Source organism: Rhinichthys klamathensis, unplaced genomic scaffold (assembly GCF_029890125.1).
Source record: "Rhinichthys klamathensis goyatoka isolate OS25496 unplaced genomic scaffold, OSU_Roscu_1.1 h1tg000160l_1, whole genome shotgun sequence".
In the NCBI taxonomy this organism is placed as follows: domain Eukaryota; kingdom Metazoa; phylum Chordata; class Actinopteri; order Cypriniformes; family Leuciscidae; genus Rhinichthys; species Rhinichthys klamathensis.
The window spans coordinates 411575-435346 of NW_026606694.1; the positions used below are offsets into that span (position 1 = coordinate 411575).

The following is a 23772-nucleotide window of genomic DNA, read 5'->3' on the forward strand; positions in this document are numbered from 1 at the left end:
AATAAATGAAACATGCACGGATGAATCATCCACAATAAGACCAATAACATGCATTTAGAAAATGCATAAGGTGAATTTTCATTTCATGCCGACTTAAAGTGTCATGTATAGAAGGAACATGGTCTATAAACATGCATTGTGAATTACATGTATTACCATAAAAAAAATGTGATATAATAAATGTGATGACGTCTGGACTAGAATTGGACTTTTTTTTAGGTTCTGCTGTGTGTGCGCGCGGCGCCCTCGTTCACAGTCTGCTCTGTGACAAAAAAAATTAAATGCATCTACTAACATAAAGCTGCAATTTTATTTTATGTTTGATGTTATATAATGCTGTTTTTCTCTGGCCTGTGTATGTTAATTTTTAAGTTTGATGAGTTTTTCCGTTTGTGTTTGTTAGACTCAGCATGATCCACAATTTTATATTTTTTCTAGTGTCACACATAGGTCATAATACTCTTGTACTCTTGTTGTTTTTTACACTCAATGTCCATTTGATTGCCCTTTGAGTGTTTCATTAATGTTTTTTGTGTCTGTGTGTGTATGTGTGTGTGTGTGTGTGTGTCTCACTAGCCTTCGTAACTCTTCTAAATGGTGACCAGGCACAGGATGCCATCCGAACTCTGCACCAGACATCAATCCGAGGCCGTGACATCACCGTCCAGCTTCAGCCCACGGACTCCCTCCTGTGCGTCACCAACCTGCCCTACACAGTCACTGCCGGCCAGTTTCAGGAGCTGGTGCGTTCCTATGGCAACATCGAGCGCTGTTTCCTGGTGTACAGTGACCTTACGGGCCACTCCAAAGGCTACGGCTTTGTGGAGTACATGAAGAAGGACTCGGCCTCCAGGGCACGGTCAGAACTCTTGGGCAAACCGCTGGGTGACCGCGCACTCATGGTGCAATGGGCTGACGTCAACCAGCTGACCTCTGCTGAACACCTCCACTCCAAGTGCCTATGCGTGGATCGCCTTCCGCTAGACTTTGAAGACTCGGAGGAGCTGGCTCACATTTTTTCAGAGAGCTACAAACCCGTCTTCTGCCAGGTGAGATGTGGGAAAAGTAGCAGTGGGCGATTTTATTCAGGCATTTCACTTCCACCGACATGACTGGAAAATAATTAGTTTATAAAACAAATAATTTTGGCTTTGAAGAAGCAAGGGAGATGGTTATTTTTTTTAATCAAACAGAGAAATTAAGTTGTTGCCATTTGCAGTCTTTTAAAGGGATAGTTCACCCCAAAAATTTAGCATTTAATTTACATCTAGGACTTTCTTTCTTCTGCTAAACACAAAAGGAGAAGGTTGGTATTGTCTCTGATGTTCAATACAATCAACATTGAGGAGGATGCAAACTGTCAGTCTCCAGAAAATGACATAAAAACACCCATAAAAGTTTGTCAGAATAGAATTAAAATATCAGCTTTTCAGTGATTTTGATTAATTGAAAAGCACCAGCTCATACATGTTATTAGTGAGAGAATCTGACTACATTGATCGTGCTGTAGTTTTTTGATTCACTTAAAATAATTGGTTTATAATGTTAATTTGTTTGAGGATGAGACTACACTGATTGCGCTGTAACATTTTGATTAAAAAGAACCATAAGAATCATTTGTTTGGTAATCAGATAACACTGAATGTGTTGTATGTTTTTGATTGACTAAAACACGCCTCATAGGAGATTTATGGAGACTAACACTTTATATTGATAGTCCCCTTTAGAGATTCTAATGACTATAAGTAACTTTGCAAGTAACTTATAATAATAATAATAATACATTCTACTTATTCTACTAACCCTACCCCTAACCCTACCAGTGTACTAATACTCTAATGAGACTTTGTTGACATGTAGGTGCAATGTTACTTGTAGTCAACATAATGTCTAAAGGGGACCATCAAAATAAAGTGTAACCAAACCGTGGCTCATAAGAGTCATTTGTTTGGGAGTCCAGCTACACTGATTGCGCTAGGTTTTTCTTATTTACTTAAAGAAATGGCTCATAAGAGTCATTTGTTTGGTAATTAGACTGAACTGTTTGCACTGCATGTTTTTGAGAACTGGCGCATAAGAGCAATTCATTCAGAATTATGACACCACCCTGATTGTGCTGTATGCTTTTGATTTGCTTAAAGGAACCAACCACCAGATAAGAGTCATTCATTTGGGAATCCAACTACACTGTGCTGGGTTTTTCTGATTCACTTGAAAAACCCAGACACTTACGACTCTTATGAAATGGCTCATAAGAGTCGTTTGCTTGGTAATCAGACTAAACTGATTGCTCTTTGTTTTTATACACTAAAAAGAACCAACTCATAATAATTCACCAAAAAAGGCTCCTATGATTAATTTTTTCATAAATCAGACTACACTGGCCACACTATTTTCATTCTGTTGAGAATAAACGTTCGAGAACCATTCTTCATTACCATCTATTGGTACTGTTTTTTTTTTTGTTTTTTTAAATGGACCCTGTTCTTAATACAAACCAGTTTTCTGTTCCCGATCTAGTCATTATAGAAGTACTAATGATCTGGCTTTATAGGTTGAGTTCTGTTGCCAGGTTTGGTGACGCGGACTTATGTGGAAACCCTGCTTCGCTTTCTCTCGCCAGTGTGTTAATAAGAGAGAGCTTTTCGCCATGCAAACCTTCTCCAGAAATCAATATCTCCCAGGAAAACTGCCTTTAAGTGCTGATGCAGGATACGGTTTCCTCAAGCTCCATCCTAATCAAAACCATTAAAGCTAAAGGGCAACACTGACTTTAGATCTGCAGTTAGGGTGAACACCAGCCAACACAGAAATCAATACGCTACACCCTCTCAATCCCATAAAGCTTTGCAGCAGCATTAAACCCATACCATCTGCTGGAGCGTTGGAGATGCATCAAGCTTTCAGGACTTTGACCTCAAATTGCATCACAGTGCTCTCAGGCCTCTTTAATACTCAAGCTTTGCTTCAAGAATCAATAATGGAGCTCTCTGAATATTGCCACCCCCCCACTACTGTACAGAAATGAGATAACTCAATGAACTGCGCAAGTGATTCAGCTCATCTGTGTGCAGGAGATGCCGGAAAACAAGATGCAAAACGTGCCTTATGTCAACAGAAAATGTCTCATCAATATTTAAGAGGTTTTAATGATCTAAAAGCTTCTTTCAAAACTGCACGGTGATTGGAAAGAGTGACTCTAGTAATGTTCTCCTAATTGAGGTTCTTCAACACAGCTGTTTCAATATAAATATAAAATAGAGTTATTTCAGGGTTTATTCTGGTGTAATAGCGCAGTGGTTATCAAACCTTTTTCAGGTGGTGGATCACTTCAATTTTTTATTTAATTTTCTAGACTGCTTTTTGGCTAGTTTCATTTAAATAAAATAGCTTATTAACCAGATAAAGCTAAATGAGCCAGCTGGCCACTGTTATGAAGTTTAATCAACATGAAGTTTAATTTGCATCCATTAACGTATAGTTTTCAGTTACTTTACTGAAGTGAGACAACAGCAAACAATCGCAAATGAATTGTTAGTTTATTAATAAGTCATTATTCAAATTACTCGGTAATAGTGCTTATTGGCATTTAAGAATACAAGTTTTTATGCTTGAAGTATTATAAAAGTACGACTTGTGCATTTTATATATATATTTAGTATTACTATTATGTAATCGGAGACGAGAAGAGATGGAAGAGGGAGGGGATGTCATTTTGATTAAAGATTATGAGGGAATGTGGATTAAAAAAACAATGATGTGCACAGATGAATAATTTATAATGAATACTGCAATATTCTATAAAAAAAAACAATAATCTAATTGACTTCATGGGAAATTTAAGTACTCAAATTTTATTAATGTACACTGTGCACGAAGGAAGGAAAGTCATACTGCATACTGCTGACATGAGGTTGAGTAAATGATGACTTTTACTGGCTTATTTGAAGTGATGACCAGGTAATGTTTGACTCTCCACAGATGCTGCAGAAGTTTATTTCTCAAAACCATTTTCATGTGATATGAAATGACAACACTCTTGAGTTTAGTTGGCAGGAAATGTCAGCTCCATTATGTGTTTGAAAATGCATCTTTTTTTCTCTCTGGCATCTCACCTCCCACTTTGTCTCTCATTCATCTTGCAGCCCCCCTCCCTTCTGTCAACTCTTTCCCTTTTGCCTTTCTTTTTGAAGGCAGTTATGTTATTAGATGACTCAGCGCGTTCATGATGGGCATATTCTGACCCTGGCACAAATGAGGGACACATACTGACAGCTGGACACACACACACACACACACACACACACACACAGTGCATCCAGATATATTTAGGTGGACGTGATTAACTCGCATATCGAGAGCATATTTGCTATTGCTTTTTTCTGTTTTTCCTCATCTATTCGTCACTCTCTCTTTGTATGTTCTCTGTTTGTTTATCTCCGTGTTTTCCTTTGGAATGGTTTAAAGGTCAACTCATCTGCTGACCTGACACCCTGAAGGCTGTCATAACACACACACACACACACACACACACACGCGCGTCACTTTTTAAGACAACCTCCTTGAAGATGGTAAACGAAAACACATAGAGTAATGTGCTTTTAAAATAAGTAACCATGAATGTTTTATGTTTAAAAATATTCATATTGATCCCATACAGATTAAGTGATCTGTTTTTTAATGCTACTGCATTATTAATGACCACATGTAGGTCATTTGAAAAATGTATACATCCGTTTGGGTGTTTGAATGCTTTTAAATGCACCCCTTATTGTTTTGCTTTGTAAGCCCGTCTAGATCGGTCCAAAGGCGTCATCCGATAGAACGGGTGAAGGTCTCTGCGTGTTACTGTCTTTCCGCGTTGCAAAGTAATTTAATTCTATTTAAGCTTTTATCTGACTCCATTTTATATCTGACTCCATTTTATCACGACCTCGAATTTAGGTTAGATTGCCTATTGGTTATTGATTGCCAATTATAGTTTAGCAATACATTTGATTGTTTTATTTAACTCTTTACTTATATTTTACCCGTTCATATTAGGAAGCTATGCCGCTCAGAGGTCTTCACGCCTTGTTTTACGTGGGTCTCACGATCACAATCTTGCCAGCTTCGGTCACTAAACAGAGGTAATTGCTATATACCTGAGATCGGTCACATTCACGCTTACACAATCAAAGATACGTTGGTATAGCCCCCATGGAATTGCATACACTTGAATTTAATGTAACGTTTACTTCAGTAGAGGTATGGCCACTACTACAGATATAAGTCAACCAACTTTACTTGTCTTATAATAGCTTTGGATTGGCCGTGCCGTGGTTTCCCACATGCACTTATCTAAATTAACATTAAATTAAAACAGAAGTAAGACACACCCAGATTTAGGTCGGTCAAGCAGCACTTTTTCTGCCCTAAACTGAAATTCACTTCTTGTCTTTGCAAAACACGTACACTTGAATTAGTGCCAAATATTAGTCGTCACTAATCTGACGCAAAACTTGCGGTAACATACGAATCCGTTTAATCTACTTGGGAAAACAATTTCAGAGTCAATCAAATGTAACAATTTATTATGTCAGGTAAATGTATCATGCCAATTTCATAATCAGTTCAAAGATAATAAATACAATAACATCAAATGCTCAGAGATAAAGAGTAAAAGAAGTAGGTTAAACCCAACATTTTGAAACATACATAATGCTGAAGTCTTTGAGATCCTTCAACATTATGGGCTGATCTGAGTTACAGAATCGCCCTGATCCTCTTGTTGCATTTCTTTATATAGACAGAAACTTCTTTCACATGGAAACATGTGCTAACAATGGGAATTTGCATTCAGAGTTTACACCTTTTAGGAGCAGAATGCCATTTGCCTGGAAGACACACCCTCCTCCTGTGTGCAAGTAATCTCTAAACTCTTACTAACTTTATTACATTTTGGTTGACTTCTTTGGTGATGAGACATTTGTACCAGTCGCACTGAGACATTTCAAATGATACCAAACATGTAATACTTTATGTATATGTGGCAGGATGGACTGTGGTTGAATCCAGTCCCTCCTCCCCATTTGGTTACATTGGCTGTTGTCCTTCCTATCCGGTTCGTGATTGGCTTGTGGTGAGTCCGTGGTGGCCAATCATGTTAGGAGGAGGAGGTTAAAGCTTGAAACGTACCCTCTAGGGCAGTGCGTGACGTTGTAGGCTTGTGTTGTTTGGGTTCACCCAGTTCCTGGTGGTGTTGCAGGTATGTAGAGGTCTATTGCAAATGTTGTACTGTGTTAGTTTGCTTGTGGTTTATGTGGGATTCCGATTTTTCATAGAATTCCTTGTGTTGCGGCTAACCCATTTTCCATTGAGTTGAACGGAATAACGTGTTACTCGCCTGTTTGTTGACTCGCCTGCGAGATGTGTGTGTCGCGCGCTGTGGCTCAGGTAAGTTTTCCCCATTTGGGTAATGTATTTGCCTTATTTGGGCGGTAGCTTAATAAAACCATTATTGTGTGTTTTAGGGATAGCTACTATAGCAAGGAAGCGTTTGCGGCCTGCCTTGGGGCAACTGCTGCTTTGCTTAAATACTGTTACTGCACGTCCCCCTACGTGTCGAACTTGTTTACGGCGAGTCCAAGTTAATGGACTGAGTTCATTTTTGCTCAAGGAAACTGCATCGTAGGCCACTTGTGTGGCCGACTGAGTATCTGCCCTCAGATGTGTGTATCAACGGATGAGTGTGTTTGTTATGTGATCATTTGAGTGGGTTGTGCGTTCTTATTTTCTAAAAGCGATTTCATTTGTTTCTTTGGTTATTTCATTTGCCAGTATTATAGTTGTTTGGTAAAGTCATTTAATTTGCCTTTTTGTTTATTTCATTTACCCGCATTATGATCGTTTTGTAAAGTAATTGCATTTGTTTCTTTGGTTATTTCATTTGCCAGTATTATAGTTGTTTGGTAAAGTCATTTAATTTGCCTTTTTGTTTATTTCATTTACCATCATTATAATCGTTTTGTAAAGTACTTTCATTTTGCTTCTTTGTTTATTTCCTTTACCAGCACTATAGTCGTTTTGGTAAAGTAATTTCATTAGTTTCTTTGGTTATTTCATTTGCCAGTATTATAGTTGTTTGGTAAAGTCATTTAATTTGCCTTTTTGTGTATTTCATTTATCTGCATTGTTGTTGGTGTGCATGGTTATTCCATGTTTTTGTTTGTTTATTTGACTTAAAAGTATTACTGTTGTTTTTTTCCTCTATCTCATTTTCTTTGTTGCCGTTCTGGAAAAGTTCTTGTTTTTTTTTTTGTCTTTGTCATCATTGTTAGTTTGATTTATGGTGTGAAATTATGACTTATCGTTAATTTTGTTTATTCTGTCTTTGTTATATGTGGCGGCGCTGAGAGCTGGCGGTGGGGACGGCGTGCTCGAGGTGGTGGGCCCTCTTTAGTGTGTAGTGTGGTTCCCTTCACAGTGTGACCGTTGCTGTGCTGGTTGTGTGGCTGTGCACGTGCGTTTGGGGTGGATTATTTGGATACTCATGCCCGAGTCGCTGGACGCCCACCAGTAAGCCTCAAGCCCGGTATTGTGAGTGTGCGTGTGTGAAATATACTCTATGTCCGGACACTGATTCACACATCCTTGTGTGTTATTTATTATTGTGTTTTATTGATGATTAATTATTTGATCCCCATTGGAGTGCTGTGATGTGGTATTGATTCTTACCCAGTGTGTAGTGTTTTAAGAATACGCTGACGTCAGCTTTTCAGAGTGTTTACTATTTTTGCTGTGAATTTGATTAATAAAATTGTATTCCTTTGTACGAACCATTTCTCTGTTTGTTCAGTGCGCGAACCTGATTGCCTAATTCTATAGAAGTCTTGGTGGTTACTTACAGTTCCCCGGGTTAGACCTCGGGGTGGCGTAGTCAAATTATATTTACTGCCGCTGCTACATATACTTAACTTTATTAAAAAAATTCACATTAAGCTATATAGATTTTTGGGTGAATATGGTGATCTCAGTATGAGAGAGAATGGAGTAGGGGAAGAGGGAAAGAGATGTATTCTGAGGTGAGACTTACGTCTCAAATGGTGATGCTAACTTCACAAGAGAGAGTTCAAATGTTAATTTCTTTTGGTTTCTCAGAGAGTTGCCCTCTCTTCCAGTTTTTTCAGTCTTACACTGTCCATGAATTTTTTCACTGCTTTTATTTTTCCATTTTATCACTATGTATTAGAGTTTGCATGAGTGTATGTGCCAGTTTCTAAGTTAATGTACTTTCCAGGTTGTGATGATATTCCTCTTATGTATTTAAAAGGTGAAGTATTCAGCATGAATGTTCAGTTCAGCACCAGAAAACATGGTCCGATTTCAAAATATAATTTTTTCTGTTTAGACCAATGTTATTTTAGTATTAGGGCTGAGCGATTTTATCGATTCTGCGATATAAATCGATATTTTTTCTCCCAAGAAAGTATCGATTTTTAGGCCGCGAGTATCGATACATAAGTCCCATTCAAATCCCCCGTGTTAAACCCGTTCGCGTTGCATGAAGAGTGATTTGGTCAGCCAGCCGCTAGTGGCCAGCTGCGCGCGTGCATCGATATTGACGAAAATCCAGCTGTATTCAAACAACAACTTAGCTCTCCTTGTTGGCTAGGCTCCTTGCATGCTGGCTAGTAGCTTTTTTTAAAGCTGGGTCTCCGAAATTGACAGCGCTGTGTTGGACAGATTTGTGCAGCGGTGTTCCGTGAGTGAGAAAGTGCGCGAGGTACGGATGAGTGTGTGTGTGTGTGTGAGAGAGAGAGAGAGAGAGAGAGAGAGAGAGAGAGAGAGAGAGCGAGAGCGAGGTAGTGCTGCGTGAATGCGCTGCGGCGCTCTGCAATCAAATACGATTTTAAATAGGCTTAGTAAAAAAAAAAAAAATGTAAAAAAAATCGTATTCGGTGGTGGAAAACGCCGGCTTTAGGCGCATGGTGAACGCGATGGAGCCCCGCTATCCTATTCCAACCCGCGAACACCTCATCAAGGTTTGCATTCCCAGGCTGTACACTCAGGCAAGAGCACACGTCAAAGCCTCCCTGGCCAGCGCGGAGAGAGTTTCCCTGACGTGCGACGGCTTGACCTCGCGCACAACTGAAGCACGTCACATGTTCAGTGTCAAGCTAAAAAAGCTGTCAAAGAAAAGGCAGTGCAAAGAAACTGTTCACAACAGGCCACTTGCTGCACCTTTTAACTCTCCATTGAAAAGTAAATAAAGTGCAGTATTGCAATTAACAAAGGCTTATAAGCTACAGTTTGCACTGTTGTCTTTCAATAAATAGAACTAATTTTCTCTACACATATTTGATTCATTTTGTCCAGCATTTGCAAGCTGTACTCTCTGCCCAGTCAGAGACATATATTGTGTAAATGATGTTTTCAGTTTTCAGTTCAATTAATTCAATCCAAGTAAATGGAAGACTCACAAGATGTCACCAAAATCACTCTGTCCCCTTTAAATCTTTCAGAAAATGATGTAAGTGTATCGAATTATATCGAATCGTATCGTTGGCTGAATATCGTGATATATATCGTATCGTCAGCCGAATATCGTGTATCGTATCGTATCGTGAGATTAGTGTATCGCTACAGCCCTATTTAGTATTATTTATAGTATTATAATATTTAGCAATATGTTGAATTAGCTTTTATTTGATATTTTCCGTTTTCATTTTCAATTTAGTTTTTTTTATTCTTGCTGTCGATTAATTGCATTTTTTTTATTCTTGCAATCGATTAATTGCATCTAACACACACACAAAACAGTATAATATACTTATATAAATATAATAATATATATACACCCATATTATATAAACAAATTTGAATCGTTTTGACAGCACTAGTTTTTGTTTTATTTGTTTGTTATTTTAAATATTTCTGCTTTCATTTATTTTTATATCAGTTATTGTTGTAGTAATTTTAGTATGTCAACTTCAACTTATTTATCTATGGCCACGTACACACTGCAGCTAAATTTGGTTGTCAATTCACCTTAGTGCTTAATCCTGTTCTGTACACACACAGTTCAGTAATTTACGGGAGTGATAATAAAATAACGTATTTTAATTGAGTGAGTTGACGAGACATACATTTTCATTTAGTGTAACGTTATGTACACACAACAAAATGTACACACAACTAAATCTTTAACTAAAATTCAAATGAAAATGGAAAATTTTAATTTATTCAAAATATGAATAAAAACTATAATAGTGCCTCTATGATTCTAAAATAACACAGCCCAACATTCGCGAACAGGCCTAGTATCACTGTTGTTATTGAGGTGGACTCTTGTGACTTTGGGCGGTTTAGGGAGGTCACTGGGGGCCCCATAGATTATTTAGACATTATCTTTCTAGACCACAAGTTTTGTATGGGCAAGTGACATTCCAATTTTCTTCTTCTTCTTCTTCTTAAAAAAAAAACCTCTTGGTATTTTTGCAAAAAGATCTTATGTCATGTTGCATAAGGCTGATTTTTTTTGTACTTTACTGGTGCCTTGACATTATTCTTTCATTCATACTACCCAGTGCTCCCTCTTTCCCCGAATCCCACTGGGGTATCTGTATCGCTCTCAAAGGTCAACCATTTATAACAGGAAATAGACCATGTCCGAGCCAGAGGGAACACGCCATGTAGGCGTTCAGGCACAATATTTGCTTTTGATGGAGTGTTTTATGGTTTTAGGGTATATTGTTTGTATGTGTTTAAATGGAGGTGGTTGCTGTATTGATTTCTCTGGCCTGAGGTCAGTAATGGCTGTGGGTTGAACGTCTCAGTGGGTGTGACTACTCCCATACATACAGATAGCCTCACCACTCTCTCCTTCCTGTCTAGGAATGTGTTTGTAGATACAAGGCCGAACAGAGGAAATTCATGGATCATTATTGTATTAGATTTGTGTCAAGTGCCCTCCAGGATACAGACTTGTGACAGAATCAGTTTGGGCCAAGAGAGAGAGAGCAGTTCAATATGTGTGCATCTCAGCAGCTTTATTGCAATTATTTTATTAGTCATTTATTATTATTAAATTATATTATTAGTCATTAGTCAGTTATTGGTCAATATAAGGGATTTTTTTTAATGTATCGCATTGGTCAATAATATATACCTTTTCATGAGCTTAATACGGAAAAATGTGACTCTTTATAGTACTATTTATTGAAGCATATTGTAAAGAGTGCTTTCTTATAATAGAGGAAATCAGCTATAACAAGAAAATAATTATATTTTGTTAACTTATCGGTTTCTCATCAAATTTTTCCAAGAACAATTTATCTGCATCGGTGCGCATTCATTTTAAAGCTCTGTTCTTACTGAATGGCAACAATTGTCATTTTCTTCCTTTATTGTATTCTTCTAAATTTATTTGGCTATTAAAAACCATATAACAGAGATACTGAATTTGGTGGGATGGAGCCACCCACTACTCAGGCAATTACACACCCCTTCAACTCTAGGTGCCACTTTAATGTAAGTTAATTTACATTTACACAAACTCTAGAAGTTTGTTCCCAAAAACAAACACAGGATTTATTCTTTTGACTATTTGGATTATGTCCACACACGAGCTTCAACCTTAATGTTTTCTGCTCTCGGCTATATTATTTTAAAGAAATTTTAGAGATAAAATATCTATTGATATTCAAATGAAACGTAACTGCTGCCAAGAAAACTGCTGAACTATAGAAGAGCAGTAAAATGTTCCTCTGGGAAGAGATTCTGGGAATGGTGTGCATTCACCAAAGTGTTCAAACGGACACACACACAAATGTTTGACACTCTTCCAAATGACGAATGCTTTTCCTTCTCTATATTTAGGCTTTTACATACACTGTCCTGACTGCATTATAACTGGCACAGATAAGCCCGGGTTCCTCCGAGACATACCGCACCACTTATTATTACTGCCAAGGACGTATGCCGTGTGTGTGTGTCTGTGTGTGTGACACTGTGAAAGAAATATCCAGGCCACACTAGTACGCATTACAGATTCATGGTTTCCTCTCACCACCATGTACTATGTATGTGTGTGTGTGTGTGTGTGTCTGTGCACATGTACATGTATAAGATCCCACATTGAATCTGACTGTGTTTCATTTTTGCTTCTATCATCCTTTATGCCACTCTTTTCTGTCTGTCCTTTAATCAGCCCATCTTCATCTCACGTTCTCTCAACATCCTGTTCTTTTCTCCTGCGCTCTATATTTTCCCTCCTCTTCTCTATATTTTCCCTCCTCTTCTGTCACTCTCACATTATCCGTTCATTCATTCACTCACCCTCCAGAGCTCCCTTTCTTCTCTCTCTCTCTCTCTCATTCTCTATTTCCTCCATCTATGTTCCCTCAGGGGTCTCATTTCCATCCCAGTAACTGCCAATAGCTGATCAGTTTCTTCCACCCCCCTCGATTCAACCTTCATCCTTTTTTTCCTCATCCCTCCATCTCTGTTCTGTAGGAAGATTGTAAATCAGCGTTTACTGCACAGCTATTCAGGAGTGGTGAACTTGTGAATTGCTTGTGATGAGAAAGAGACTTGGCGGCACAAAATATATAAAATATTGGTATTAAACTAGTTAACACAATGTTTTATTGATTTGTCCTCGCTAACTGCACAGATAAAAGAAATTAACCACGTAAAACGTGAACAAATCACTTGACTAGTGAGATTCTTTGTAATGAATCAGTCAAAGTTGAGGAATCAGAATAAAGAACAGGAGTCATTGTTCTGAATAATGAACCGAATTGACTGAGAAAGAGACTGATCGGCACAAAATATATAATATCATGAACATGATCTGGAGTATTTATAAGCCATGGTATCCACTTAGCTTTAAGCTGAATGTGATGAAGGAGAGGTAGAGGAGGCTGTTCATTCCACTGATCAGTCCTTGGCAGTTGGTGGAGATGTTTTGATGAGGTGTCGCTGTATTCCCTTGAGGCCAATTCGACGAAATGACGCACATAGATGAAAGGCAACACCTCACGACACATCTGGAGAGTGTGTGTTTGTGTGTTTACTCAAGCTCACCTTGTGAATGTTCTTGATTCCCTGTGCAGTTCCTCATAAGGATTTTGAGATTCAAAAACACTGCCTGGTAATTGTGCTGGGAATTAGAGTCTTTAGCATGTTTGCAAGTAAGCTTATGTGCATGTGCAAGTTTTTATGGTGAATCACTTTATCTTTAAATACTCTTGCTTGCAATTTGATTTAATGTGCGTCAGCAAGCAATAGCCTTCATTTCACCGTCTAGGTTAACTATAGACCCCGTATAGTCCGGCTATGAGTAACCCACTTCTAGCCAAAATAACCTTGAATTTGGTTACATGTCGTTTTTGCCAACTTGCGAGACGTATGATATTCCATCATTTAAGCAAAGTCAACAGTGATTACAAGATGTTTGGTTTCATTTCTTTGACATGTTATCTAATTAATGAGTAGTCTATTCTTGGGCTATGGTTTAGAGTTAGACGTCTATTAAATTGTCACTGACTGCCCAAATTTTGCCTTGTTTTAGCATAGACTTCAGTTTGGACCGCTATTAGACGTCTTTTAGTTGCAAAATTGCTTGCTGGGTACAGTGGTCCCAAATATTTTGTTATCTAATGCGACGGAAATCATGCATCTTAAAGCATGGCTGAAGTGACCATGTACTTTTTGGAGGCATTGCATGTTAGAGATGTTGTAAGTGATAAAGGTTATTCTATTTATATTTAACATATCATTCATAGTATTTTTTTTAAAGGCAGCAGCAAATATGACCAACGCCAGACTTATTTTCACCCCATCCAGTGTCATGAAAAAAAAACTATAAACAAGGAGTTGACTTGCCTGCTTGAACACAGCACGTTCTCTCACAGACAGAGTCTAGTTTCAGATCTGGACACGGCTGTATTATTGAAAGTATGAAATGTTGTCATCTCTGTTTTTGATTAACCTTGCAATGCAACTTTTCTCACTGACTCAGCTAAGACGTCACAACATCCAGTGATATGCTGCTTGATTTACACACTTTTTACAGTGGTTTTAGGATAGTAATTATAGTTAAATTATAGTTAAATAAAAAAAATGAATGAGATATTCTGCTGCATTTCTAGGTCACTAATCAAATAAGCAAATTTGAAATCCTTTGTACAGATAATACTATAATAATAACATGCTAATAATATAATTATATATATATATATAATTTGTGATCCCAGATATTTGGACCCCGCAGTATCAATAAACAGACAAGTTCATGTTTGCCACAAGGAAAAATACTCAATAATTAAAACGCAATTTCCATTCTAATATCAAAGTAGTGCTTAGTATGCAGTGGGGGTTTATTTCTCATGTCAGATGTCACAATCATTAACCACATCTTTTAGCTGCAGGCAGCTCACAAATCAACTCCAGAAGTCACAAATCAGTGGGTTCCTTAAGGCTCTGCACAACCCAGCAGAGCTGAGATCTCATGTCTGCAGATACATTTCGCTTCCAGTTGAGAATTATAATGAAAATGAATGAAATTGTTAATTTTATGGTTTCATAAAATAATCATGCATCGCAAGAACTGAGAGATGATTATAAAATTGGATTGTAATGATGTACCAAAATCACATGCCTTTGGCAAGATTTGTTGATATCTAAACACAGTGTGTGTGTGTGTGTGTGTGTTTGTGTGTTGTAGCTGGCTCAGGATGAGGGAAGTCCAGTGCGGGGTTTCGCTGTTGTGGAGTATGAGACGGCGGAGCAGGCTGAAGCCATGCTGCTGGAGATGGACAGACAGCTGATCCAGGGTCAGGAGATACGCCTGTCTCTCTGTCCTCCTGGAACCTCTGGACGCAGCACTCTCGCCGCCCTCATCGCTGCTCAGGGTGTGGTGAGTGACGCGCACAATCACAGGGGACAAGTGCCATTGTCTTTACCGCCACAGCAAGCGACGAGAGCGTTTCCCACACATTCATGCAGAAGCATTAACGCACACACATGCATGTGTGAAACAGCAGTGGTGACAGTTTAATTACAGTATTCATACAAACCCTGCTGTTTCAGACATCTCCAGACCTCCGCTGCATTTCCGAGGCCTGAAATAAACCACTGGGCTATTTTCATCACGCTGGACAGATCCACATAAACCGGCAGTCTGTCTAAAACAACACTGTCCTGAAGATACTGTCAGTGGTGTTGAGCGTTAACTGATGTTCTTCAACACAATGGTTTTGCTTCGGGACTCAGATTATAGTTTGAGTGTTTGGTTTCTAAACATTTCTTTAATTTTGTTGATTTCTTGCTCTCAGCACCCAATAATTCACTACATAATACACATTGTGGTAGACACAAACCATGTTTATTTTTTTGCTGCTGGTGAATATGTATTTAATGCAGTCTGGTTCACATTTTCGTATAATCCTCGAGTAAGATAAAAGTAAAGCAAGTATAAAAGTAAGCATACAGTATTTAGCTTTCTGTTCATGATACAGAGATTCAACTTGAGCTCTAAATTACCCCCTTGTTCTTAATAAAGTCTTAAAAAGATTATTATTTTATATATATATATATATATATATATATATATATATATATATATATATATATATATATAATCATGTGTTATACAGTATTTGATAAAAAAAAAAAAAACATTTAATATATATACAGGGAAGTCTATTCAAAAGTTTGTGTTTGATTCGATTTTTTTCAGGATTCTTGATGAATAAAAAGTTCAAAACAACAGCATTTATTTAAAAAAAATGTTTTTTTGTAATAATGTAAAAGTCTTTGCTGGCACTAATGTGTCTGCTGAATAATACTATTAATTTCTTTAAAAAACCTTAAACTTTATATGCAACACAAGATAAATTTGCAATATATATATATATATATATATATGTTATGGTTGGTTGCATTTTATTATTTGTATTTAGCATCTTTTTTTCTGCTGTCTATGTGACAAGCTTATTCACAGACCACATTTGACTGTCTTTTAGCACAACTGAAACCAGCCAAGCCTACACACACAAAATCACTCTGTCATGTTCCTTCATGTCTCAGATAGTGGTTCTCATTGATGTTTTGTTAGAACGTAGATTTTTTTGTCTGGCATTTCAAATGTAACATTTCATTTTGAATGTGGGACTTAATTCTGCAGAATTCAGTATATTGTTGGCAGAGCAGTTTGCTACATCCGAACATTGATTGATTTCATTGTTCAGCTTTTCGCTTCTAGTGGACAATAATATATCTGACTACTGTTATCTTTTTACGTTTTACATTATACAGGAGCTTTTATCCAAAGTGACTTTCAGTAGAGGAGCATAAGCAATTTGTCACAGATTCTCCGTATACAATGCCACATATATTAGAAAGCTAGATTAGGAAACAAGCAAGAGCAGAGGAGAAATGCAGAGAAGAGAAAGAAGAGGATTTTTGGTTATTTTTTAATGATGGAATATGTTTAAAGACCCATTGAAATTATTTTATGAAAGCAATTTGTGTATCCACGTTATTATGTTGGAAATGTCCTAATGAAACAGGAAAATGTAGTAGGACATATCAAAGATCTTATCCTTCCTTTTTGAAAAATAGTTAATAGCCTTTTGAGCCAATAGGCAAGTGGTATTATGACAGGGGACATTTTCATTCTAGACAATTTTATTGTACAACATTTTATATACGCTCCTGTGTGCAAGTCATCAATATTTTTGGTCTATTTTTCCAGTGAAGAATTTAAATATATACGAATTCATATTTTTTGGCAATTTTATCAACTTTCAGGAGCATAAAAGCATATAGATGACTTCAAAGCTAACACATATGAACCGAAAGCCACAAACTGCTATTTTGATTTCATGGGGTCTTTAATGCAATGCTTTTTGTCTCCTCCTCCCTCCTTTCTCTTTCTCCTCCACTCTTTCTCTCTCCCTTACTTCTCCTTTTTCCTCTGAAAAATATCAAGCCAAATAGAGCAAATGCAAGCTGACATTTCTCAAGAAGTCCACCCATCCGAGCCACAGGCATCTCTGTACTCTGTCTGTCTCTGAGACCCGCCTACCCACTCATACACAGACTGTGAGGGCACAAGCTTTCCCTTCAGTCTGACGGGCCATTGCTTTTGTGTGTGAGTGCAGTCATATAATTTTAGCACTTGCTTGGGGACTAGCAGGTGTCTGCACTTGTCTTCCTGACTGGTTAGTGCTCCGGGAGCTCATACGCAAAACCGTCGAAAGATACATGCCTACTGGTTATATATCAGTCATGTTCAATGACTCCGTGCCTCAGTTATTGTCATTTGAGCGTGAATTGAAATAGAGTTTGTTAGGGTGCTTATCATAGTTACAGAACTTTATGTAAAATAAAAATTTTAACCTCAATTGGAAACTTCTAATTGCCACCTTCTAATGTGTTAGTAAAATCAAAGTGGTTCCAAGGCTAGTGACTGAACACTTGGAATTTATTTAATAAACAAAATCAAGTGGAAACTTGAAATGAAATGGGGGGGCTGGTGAGTTGAAATAAAAAACTAAAAAAAACTAATATAAGTGATTAATGGTGAAAACACATTTTACAGTGTTGAAAATCTAGCAGATGTTGTTTTTTCAATATATGCAGTCTATGTTCTTGTTTGTTGCTTTTTTAACGTATTGTTTAATACAAGTTGCATCAAAGTCCGATTTATGCATTTTTAAACATTTTTACATTGTAATTTAAAATTCTAATTATTTTATACAATTATAAATTCTAATGATTAATTTATAAAATATAATTATTTTTTTTACATTTGTACATTTTATATCACCGATACTTTTATATTACTTTATATTATGCAATTTTAGGGATGTCCCACTTTTTTCCAGAAAAAGTATGATACTTTCATTTTTGGAACTTGCTGATATTGATACCAGTATTTTATATATATATATATATATATATATATATATATATATATATATATATATATATATATATTAGGGCTGTCAAATGATTAATCGTGATTAATCACATCCAAAATAAAAGTTTTTTTTACATAATATATGTGGGTGCACTGTGTATAATTATTTTATATATATAAATTAGGGCTGTCAAATGATTAATCGCGATTAATCGCATCCAAAATAAAAGTTTGTATTTACATAATATATGTGGGTGCACTGTGTATAAATATTTTATAAATATAAATACACACACATGCTTGTATATATTTAAGAAATATTTTCATGTATATACTGTATATAGATTTATATATAATTTTGATTATATATAAATACAAATATTTTATATATAAATAATATTTTTTTCTTAAATATACATGCATGTGTGTGTATTTATATATATACAAAATAATTAAACACAGTGCACCCACATATATTATGTAAACACAAACTTTTATTTTGGATGTGATTAATCGCGATTAATCATTTGACAGCCCTAATATAAATACACACACATGCTTGTATATATTTAAGAAATATTTTCATGTATATACTGTATATAGATTTATATAATATTTTATATATAAATAATATTTTTTTCTTAAATATACATGCATGTGTGTGTATTTACACTCACCTAAATGATTATTAGGAACACCATACTAATACTGTGTTTGACCCCCTTTTGCCTTCACAACTGCCTTAATTCTACGTGGCATTGATTCAACAAGGTGCTGAAAGCATTCTTTAGAAATTTTGGCCCATATTGATAGGATAGCATCTTGCAGTTGATGGAGATTTGTGGGATGCACATCCAGGGCACGAAGCTCCCGTTCCACCACATCCCAAAGATGCTCTATAGGGTTAAGATCTGGTGACTGTGGAGGCCATTTTAGTACAGTGAACTCATTGTCATGTTCAAGAAACCAATTTGAAATGATTCGAGCTTTGTGACCTGGTGCATTATCCTGCTGGAAGTAGCCATCAGAGGATGGGTACATGGTGGCCATAAAGGGATGGACATGGTCAGAAACAATGCTCAGGTAGGCCGTGGCATTTAAACGATGCCCAATTGGCACTAGGGGGCCTAAAGTGTGCCAAGAAAACATTCCCCACACCATTACACCACCACCAGCAGCCTGCACAGTGGTAACAAGGCATGATGGATCCATGTTCTCATTCTGTTTACGCCAAATTCTTACTGTACCATCTGAATGTCTCAACAGAAATCGAGACTCATCAGACCAGGCAACATTTTTCCAGTCTTCAACTGTCCAATTTTGGTGAGCTCTTGCAAATTGTAGCCTCTTTTTCCTATTTGTAGTGGAGATGAGTGGTACCCGGTGGGGTCTTCTGCTGTTGTAGCCCATCCGCCTCAAGGTTGTGCGTGTTGTGGTTTCACAAATGCTTTGCTGCATACCTCGGTTGTAACGAGTGGTTATTTTAGTCAAAGTTGATCTTCTATCAGCTTGAATCAGTCTGCCCATTCTCCTCTGACCTCTAGCATCAACAAGGCATTTTCGCCTACAGGACTGCCGCATACTGGATGTTTTTCCCTTTTCACACCATTCTTTGTAAACCCTATGGTTGTGCGTGAAAATCCCAGTAACTGAGCAGATTGTGAAATACTCAGACCGGCCCGTCTGGCACCAACAACCATGCCACGCTCAAAATTGCTTAAATCACCTTTCTTTCCCATTCTGACATTCAGTTTGGAGTTCAGGAGATTGTCTTGACTAGGACCACACCCCTAAATGCATTGAAGCAACTGCCATGTGATTGGTTGATTATATAATTGCATTAATGAGAAATTGAACAGGTGTTCCTAATAATCCTTTAGGTGAGTGTATATATATATATATATACAAAATAATTATACACAGTGCACCCAAATATATTATGTAAAAAAAACTTTTATTTTGGATGTGATTAATCGTGATTAATCATTTGACAGCCCTAATATATATATATATATATATATAGTAGGGGAAATAATTATTTGATCCCCTGCTGATTTTGTAAGTTCGCCCACTTACAAAGAAATGAAGGGTCTATAATTTTTATGGTAGGTTTATTTTAACAGATAGAGACAGAATATCAACCAAAAGCACATTATATATAGGTTATAAATGGATTTGCATTTCAGCGAGTGAAATAAGTATTTGATCCCTTAGCAAAACATAATTTAGTACTTGGTGGAGAAACCCTTGTTGGCAAGCACAGAAGTAAGACTTTTCTTGTAGTTGGTCACCAGGTTTGCACACAACTCAGGAGGGATTTTGGTCCATTCCTCTTTCCAGATCCTCTCTAAATCCTTAAGGTTTCTTGGCTGTCGCTTTGCAATTCAACGTTTCGGCTCCCTCCACAGATTTTCTATAGGATTAAGGTCTCGAGGTTGCCTGGGCGGTATGTTTTGGGTCATTGTCATGCTGGAAGTCCCATCCACGACCCATCTTCAGTGTTCTGGCTGAGGGAAGGAGGTTCTCGTCCAAGATTTTATGGTACATGGCCCCGTCCATCAGCCCTTCAATACGGTGAAGTCGTCCTGTACCCTTACCAGAGAAACAGCACAAAAGCATAATGTTTCCACCTCCGTGCTTGACCGCAGGGATTGTGTTCTTTGGGTCATAGTCAGCATTTCTCTTCCTCCAAACACGGCGAGTTGAGTTGATACCAAAGAGCTCAATTTTGGTCTCATCTGACTACAGCACTTCCTCCCAAGCCTTTTCTGAATCATTAGATGTTCATTGGCAAACTTCAGGGCTTGAACATGTGCCTTCTTGAGCAGGGGGACCTTGCGGGCGCTGCAGGATTTCAATCTATTGCTATGTAATGTGTTACCAATTGTTTGCTTGGTGACTGTGGTCCCAGTCTGGGCTGATCCCTCACCTTTCTCATGATCATCCTTACCTCATGAGGCGAGATCTTGCGTGGAGCTACAGACCGGGAAAGATCTTCCATTTCCGTAGCCCATAGCCATATTTTCTTGTAGCCCATTCCAGGCTTGTGCAGGTCTCCAATCTTGTCCCTGATGTCCTTTGACAGCTCTTTGGTCTTGCCCATGGTGGTGGAGAGGATGGAATGGAAAATACAGATTCTGTGGACAGGTTTCTTTTATACACATTACAAGCTGACATTAGGAGTACTTTCTTAAAGTGACAAGACTAGTCTGTGTTCCACATAGGCACATTACCAATCTGTGGGAGGCAGAATTCTTGCTGGTTGGTTGGGGATCAAAATACTCACTCGATCAAATGCTAATCAATTTACAACCTTTATATAATGTGTTTTTCTGTTTTTTGGTTGATATTCTGTCTCTATCTGTTAAAATAAACCTACCATAAACATTATAGACCCTTCATTTCTTTGTAAGTGGGCGAACTTACAAAATCAGCAGGGGATCAAATAATTATTTCCCCCACTGTATATATTACTTGGCATCATAGTCATTTTCATGCATAATTATGTCTGTTAAAATGTATTGTTAAAATGTGATTTTCCATATTAGTTATTATTATCATTCTGTCCAATTTTATCTTTCATTTGATGGCAGAATGCACATGTAGAGCTTTTCCAGTGCAGCGGTACAGTTATCACTTATTTTCCTGTAATGATGTAGGGAACTGCTTACGTGCACGATTTAGTTTTAATCTAAATGTGTGATGCCAGTTTTGGTATCGAAACATCCATCCCTAATTCTTTTATATTACTTTGTATTATACCTCTAAAATGCGCTGAATTGGTGAAGAATCAGTGCTTCATAGTTCATACACAATCTGATCTCTTATTTAATAATATTTGCTTCATTTTTATATCTGTACTGTCAGTTATTTAAGAACTCAAATTTGAGAAAATTTAGATTAGTATAAACCACCTGATGTTCTCTTACGAGAGGTTCTCTCGTACGGCGTAATATCTTACGCTAGGGGAAAACCTCTTTTCCACAAGAGATTGAAGCCAAAAATGATCCTTAATTTTGAATTAATGTAAAACGTGTTGTGGCAGCATGCAGACATAGGCAAGGCGGCTCGCGTGTCTATTGGCTGTCCTGCGGCAACTGCAGCAGCCTATCGAGAGAGGCCCTTGGTGACGTCAGAACCAATGGGGGTGCTTTGCGCCCACTACGTCACCATCTGCCAAAGCGTGCGTGGCCTGGGCCTAAAAATATAGCTCGATGGGCTGATATAATCTGATTTTTCATCTCTTCAGCGAAGCTCACTCATTGCTGGATCCGGAGTGAAGAAGCCGCGCCGTCTGAGAAAAGCCTTCTGCGGGACGAGCCTCTGCATCTGAAGCCGCTGGCCTTCATCTCGCCGCCTTCAGTCGCCGTACATGCTATGCTTTCCGGCGTTATATCCTTTTACTCTGCATAGTGTGTTCGCCGCCGCGACTCACACTCTCTCTCTATCCTCTCTAAAAGAGCAAGCGTCTTTTTAAAGATGCCTTTCTCCTGCGGCTCGTGCCGAGCCCCACTCAGCGACGGGGACCGCCATGTGATTTGCGTTTTCTGCCTGGGAGAGGATCATGTAGCTCTCGCGCTCGCTGACGGTGGCTGCCCTCAATGCGTGCTATTACCCATGGCGACTCTGAGGACTCGCCTGGCATTTCCACCCGCTACAGTGCCGCGCCGTAAAAAGCGCCGTACTCAGCGGGTCCCCAAGCCTTCTCTAGCCTGCGACAGCTCGCCGGTTCGCCCGCCAGCTTCACTCGGGTCACTCACCGACGGACAACGGCCGCCCCTTCCGCCATTGATGACGACGAGGCAGCTGTATCTGTGGAGGAGGCCAGCTGCTCTATACTGGCGTCGGACAGTGAGGATTGGGCGAACTCCGTGGACCTCCCCCCCCCCCTCTGCCCGAGAATTGTCAGGGAAGCGGGCCAGCATCGAGTCGGAACTGATGCGTCTGCTCTTACAGGCCGTGGCGAGCCTCGGCCTTGAGTGGGAGGCGCCCGCGCAGCCTGCGTGCAACCGGCTGGATGGATGTTTCCTGCAAAGGGACCGCGCCCCACCGCCTTCTAAGCCCACGCCTTTTTCTTCCTGAGCTCCATGAAGAAGTCGCGAAGTCCTGGAACGCCCCCTTCTCAGCCAGAGTGCGCTCCTCTGTCTCAGCAGCATTCTCCGTGGTGGACGGTGCGAAAGACAGAGGATACCACTCTCTTCCTCCCGTGGAAGAAGCTGTAGTGGCCCATCTTTGCCTGCCCTCTGCTGGCAAAGCTTGCCGCACTACTTCCGCCATGCACACCCGCGCTTATTCCGCCGCTGGGCAGGCTGTGTCGGCATTGCACTCTATGGCCATATTGCAGATACTCCAGGCCGACCGAAAAATGGATGAGGAAGGACCGGAAGCTATCAGCGTGCCGGATTTAAGGAGCGGCTCTACAGACCTGGCTCTTCGCGCCACGAAATCCGCTGCACAGGCCATTGGGTGGACCATGGCTTCTCTCACCGTTGCTGAGAGACACCTTTGGCTGACGCTATCGGAGATGCCGGACTCGGAGCGCTCTGTGTTCCTCGACGCGCCCATCTCCCCAGCTGGCCTCTTTGGATCATCCGTCAAGGATTTCGCGGATAGATTCGCCGAGGTTCAGAAGACGTCACAGGCTATGAAGCACTTCCTTCCGAAGCGCTCTAGCTCCGCAGCAGGTCACCCAAAACAGTCGTCTGCTCGAAGCACCCAGCCACAGCCTCTGCCCGCCGCCGCTTCACAGCGCCGCCAGGCCCGTGACCAGAGACCATGCTCTCGCTCTGCCAGCCGCTGTCCCCCGAGTGCGCTCCTCCTTCGCAGAGTGCGAAGATTGAGATAAAGCCTGAGGCCTCAAA

General features: G+C 39.0%; 1 protein-coding gene across 1 annotated transcript in view; it reads left to right on the top strand.

Annotated features, from left to right (window-relative positions):
• Nucleotides 1–23772, top strand: part of raver2 (ribonucleoprotein, PTB-binding 2) — an 89353-nt gene that overhangs the window by 36860 nt on the left and 28721 nt on the right. Inside the window, exons 3-4 of the mRNA XM_056258830.1 lie at nt 577–1049; nt 14711–14902. Coding sequence (XP_056114805.1) covers nt 577–1049; nt 14711–14902 — 665 coding nt within the window. The remainder of the gene's footprint in view (nt 1–576; nt 1050–14710; nt 14903–23772) is intronic.